The following is a 4,613-nucleotide window of genomic DNA, read 5'->3' as shown; positions in this document are numbered from 1 at the left end:
TAGTGATTGAACTCTTGCTTTATTATAGTCTCAACCTGTTCATCTCTCACCGTTCTCATCTTCAGGGAAAGCTAACTCATAACATAATATTACAAGTATGTAGCTTTTTGATTTCTGCATTCTTTCACTCGTCTTTCCTTGGCTCTAAGATTTTAGATTTTCTGCTCAGTTTATACTAGTGCTCTTGTTATATGTTGTTTTCTTTTCATCTTCATTATGTAACTAAAATTGATGAAAAAACAACTCAAAAAACTCCTTTATCTTTCCCTTATGTGTGATGCTTATTCTTGTTTTTCTACAATGAATCCCTAAGTCATAAAGATAAATGGCTCTCTATCTGTTCATGTTTTTGGCAGATCAAGTATATGCTACGCTACTTTCTATATGAGAGGATCCATGGGTTCTTCTCCTCGAGCAAGCCACCGATTATCGGCTTCAATGTAAGCGCTTTCTTCCGTCTTCACAATCTACATAGAAAATGTTGGTGTTTGTTTGTCTACATGTGTAGTTGTCTAATAATATTTCTCTGAACTATATCCATGGAAGACATTCTTTTGCTCTCTGTAAAAATTAACTAGACATGTAATTGATGGAAGGGATGTCTGATTTTCTTCATCATGATTCTTACTTAAGCCTTGTCTCTGATTCTTACAAATGCTATTTGGTTTTGTGTTCTAAAGATCCATAGGAATTCACCATGATTCATGCTTTAAATCGTGAATTTTGTTTTCACTTTTTGATGAGGCCATCCAAGTTCACCTATATTGTTTAACCACGGTGCTAAAGTGTTTGTTTGCATTGTTTATATACTGAGTAGTTCTTCATTATTTTCCTTTGAGCAGTGAAGATGTATACAGAAGACGGTCACAAAGAAGTAAAACCAAGGATCCAGAGAAGCCTTTCCACCTTTCCCTCCAAGAAAGAAGCCCCAAATGCAAGTTTCCGCTGCTGAGACTTGTCCTACTTGTCATCGTTTCCGGCACTTTTGTGACACTAATATACTCTCCTGACATTTACAATAACAACCATCCATCACATTCTCCTTCTCGGTAAGTTATATCAGCTAGTCAGAACCTCGTTTTTTTTTTTTTTTTTTTTTTTTTTAATAACTTTTCAAGATAATTCAAAAGGCCTTCAGTCACAGGATTAAGTAGTGTTTGCAAGGAAAAAACTTTTTTCATGCATCATTTTGTATTAAAGGGTGACTTTTAGATTCGATATAATTGTGCACCTATCAATATGTTAAAGCCAAAGATATGCTCTCTATGAGAAGCTTGTAGATTTTCAATTCATATTGATATTCATTCCTTGGAATTCACTCTATGAAACTTCATTGAATACTTCTCATTGTCAGAATTATATATATCACCAAGCATGATCAATCCGTTGATCAATTTTATGTATAGTTGTGTAATGGTGCAAAAGTTGTATGATGCAGGCAGAGTTTTGTAAAATGGTGGATATGGGGAGGTTCAGACCCGAGATATGTCTCGGATTTGGATGTTGACTGGGATGACATATCAAAAGTTGTAAGGAAATTAAATTTGAAGAATGAATATCAGGGCATTGGCCTACTCAATTTCAACATCAGCGAAATCAATCAATGGAAGCAGATAACTCCAGATGCTGCGCACATTGTTCTGCAACTGGACTATGCTGACAAAAATGTGACTTGGGATTCGTTATATCCAGAATGGATAGATGAGGAGGAAGAAGAAGATGTTCCCATCTGTCCATCTTTGCCAAAGGTCAAGGCTCCCGGGAAAAGGCTCGATCTCATAGCCGTTAAGCTCCCTTGTAGGAATGAGGGGAACTGGTCTCGCGATGTTGCTCGCCTGCATTTGCAGCTTGTAGCTGCTGGACTTGCAGGCTCCGCCAAAGGCTACAACCCTGTGCATTTGCTCTTTGTCACCAAGTGCTTTCCGATACCGAATCTTTTTACTTGCAAGGAACTTGTGGCGCGCGAAGGAGATGCTTGGTTATATAAGCCAAACTTGAATGTGCTGAGGGAAAAAATTCAGCTTCCTGTTGGTTCCTGTGAACTTTCACTTCCTCTTGGGGGGAAAGGTATGTTCTAATCCATGCAAGTCTAGGATCAACTTTAGTCCATTTTTCTTGGAAGGATTCTAATCACAAGACAAGCAGTTTTCCCTGTCATGACAATAATACTAATCGAAACCAGTGAGATGCACTAAGTTACATAGCTCATCAACCATGGAAATCACTTTCTTTAAAAGTGGATAAACCTGACTCAAAGTAGCTAGAAACTTTGGTAATGCGAAATAATATCTTGATAAAAACAGAATTTTAATAATATTGTCCTCTATTTGAGGAAGTTTCATTCAAAAATAAAATAAAAACAGACTTCTCTCTTGTTATATCCATCATATAAGATTCCATCATATAAGATTCTCCTGTAAAGAATTGTTATAATGCTTGATGACTACTCAAAGTTCTACGTCAATTGTGAAGAACACTTATTTTTCATGGAATACCATCAATGTGCACCTATAAACATAATTGTTGCTTTCTAATCTCATAGGTGATTATTCAACAAACCGAGTCAACCAACCAAACTAAGCCAATTGATTTGAAATTGGTTTGGTTGGTTTTGTAAGGGTCCCTTTTCTAAATGGTTTTATGGTTTAAGTAGAATTTTCAAATCACCAACCAAAGTTCTTTTTTAGTCGTATTTATTCTCTTATATTTGTCATCTTTCTCAATATTTTCATACGTGTCTTTTTAGTTACATCATCCTTATTTTATGCTTATATGATTTAAGCAAAATTTTCAACTAGTTAAAATACCTAGAAGGTTTAACAGTTAGTTTTGAACAATTAACTTAAATTCCCTGTACTCACCACTAGATTCATCCTATGAGATTCTCCGGCATAGATTTGTTACGTTGATTCTTCCATGTTGTCTGTCATATTTTTCTTTTGACTTCACATAAGATTCTAATACAATTTTCTTGAAAGCAGAGGTAGTTTATTCAGGAAATGTGCACCGAGAAGCATATGCAACTATTCTCCATTCAGCCGATGTTTATGTCTGTGGAGCCATTGCTGCTGCACAAAGCATCCGAATGTTAGGCTCCACTCGGGACCTCGTGATCCTCGTCGACGAGACAATCAGTAGATACCACCAGAGTGGACTTGAGGCAGCAGGATGGAAGATCAAGACCATTCAAAGAATCAGGAATCCGAAAGCGGAGAAAGACGCCTACAACGAGTGGAACTACAGCAAGTTTCGACTGTGGCAGCTAACCGAATACGACAAGATCATTTTCATAGATGCTGATCTGCTTTTACTTAGGAACATAGACTTCTTATTTGGGATGCCCGAGATCTCAGCAACTGGGAATAATGGCACACTTTTCAACTCTGGTGTTATGGTTATTGAGCCTTCAAACTGCACATTCCGACTTCTGATGGACCACATCGATGAAATCGAGTCCTACAATGGAGGAGACCAAGGGTATCTGAATGAGATCTTCACATGGTGGCATAGGATTCCAAAGCACATGAACTTCTTGAAGAACTTTTGGATCGGTGATGATGAAGAGGTTAAACAAAAGAAGACTAGGCTTTTCGGTGCTGATCCACCAATCCTCTATGTCCTTCACTACCTGGGACTAAAACCATGGTTGTGTTTTAGGGACTATGATTGCAACTGGAATGTCGACATATTACAAGAGTTTGCGAGCGATGTCGCCCACGAGAGGTGGTGGAGAGTCCACGATGCAATGCCGGGGCTGCTGCAGCAGTTTTGCCTGCTGAGATCGAAGCAAAAGGCGCAGTTGGAATGGGACAGAAGGCAAGCTGAGAAAGGGAACTACACAGATGGGCATTGGAGAATCAAAGTGAAAGACCGCCGGTTGAAGAGATGCGTAGACAACTTGTGCAACTGGAAGGACATGTTGAAGCACTGGGGAGAGACTAACTGGACCGACACCGAGTTCTTCATTCCGTCACCGCCTGCAATCACCGCAACTTCCCTCTCTGGATTATGATTTCTATTTTTTCTTTATTTTCTCACCTCTGTCTTTCAGTCTTCATCCATTCCCATTTTGGATTTCTCATTCTTTTTGTATATCTATATCTCACACACAAACAAACTTCCTAAGGGTTTCAAAATAGCATTGCACTCAATAATACACAAACGATATAGACCCACAGAGAAATTTGGCTATCAAATTTCCTTACAATAGCTAGACTTTTCACAATACAGAAATCCCTTCCCTTGATTTTTGCAATTCATACTTACTTTTGTGTTATTAGTCTGCAAGTGCTTAGAGGTTCTTAATTATGTTTCAATTGGCCTTGGAAGAAATCTGGTTCTTGCAAGTTGTAACATATTTGGCTAGCTGAAAGGCAGAAGTGTCTACATTCATCACATCGGTAAGTTAATTTGTGAGTCGTCACATTAAAAATTCATATAAACAGAATTTCATTTAATGTGCACGTGTTGGACCTCTTTAATCCAAAATTCTCTTAACTCGAATATACGCCTTCTCATCTAGATCCCGCGTGTATTGGGAGTGTCAAAATGTCAATCAAATAGAGAAACCAAAATAAGAATTAACTCACCATCAAAGTAAAATTATCTTGCTG

The 4,613-nt window shown here is 38.0% G+C and overlaps 1 protein-coding gene across 1 annotated transcript; it reads left to right on the top strand.

Moving 5' to 3' along the window:
• On the top strand, positions 1–4,292 carry LOC21403613 (UDP-glucuronate:xylan alpha-glucuronosyltransferase 1). The gene is made up of 5 exons (XM_010092565.2): positions 1–95; positions 357–440; positions 843–1,049; positions 1,439–2,067; positions 2,982–4,292. The coding sequence occupies exons 2-5, from the start codon at positions 385–387 to the stop codon at positions 4,010–4,012; spliced, it is 1,923 nt and encodes a 640-aa protein (XP_010090867.2). The 5' UTR covers positions 1–95; positions 357–384; the 3' UTR covers positions 4,013–4,292.
• Positions 4,293–4,613: the final 321 nt, after the last annotated feature.

The sequence above is a fragment of the Morus notabilis genome, unplaced genomic scaffold, assembly GCF_000414095.1.
Source record: "Morus notabilis unplaced genomic scaffold, ASM41409v2 Scaffold698, whole genome shotgun sequence".
NCBI lineage: Eukaryota > Viridiplantae > Streptophyta > Magnoliopsida > Rosales > Moraceae > Morus > Morus notabilis.
This window is presented reverse-complemented; position numbering and strand designations above follow the sequence as displayed.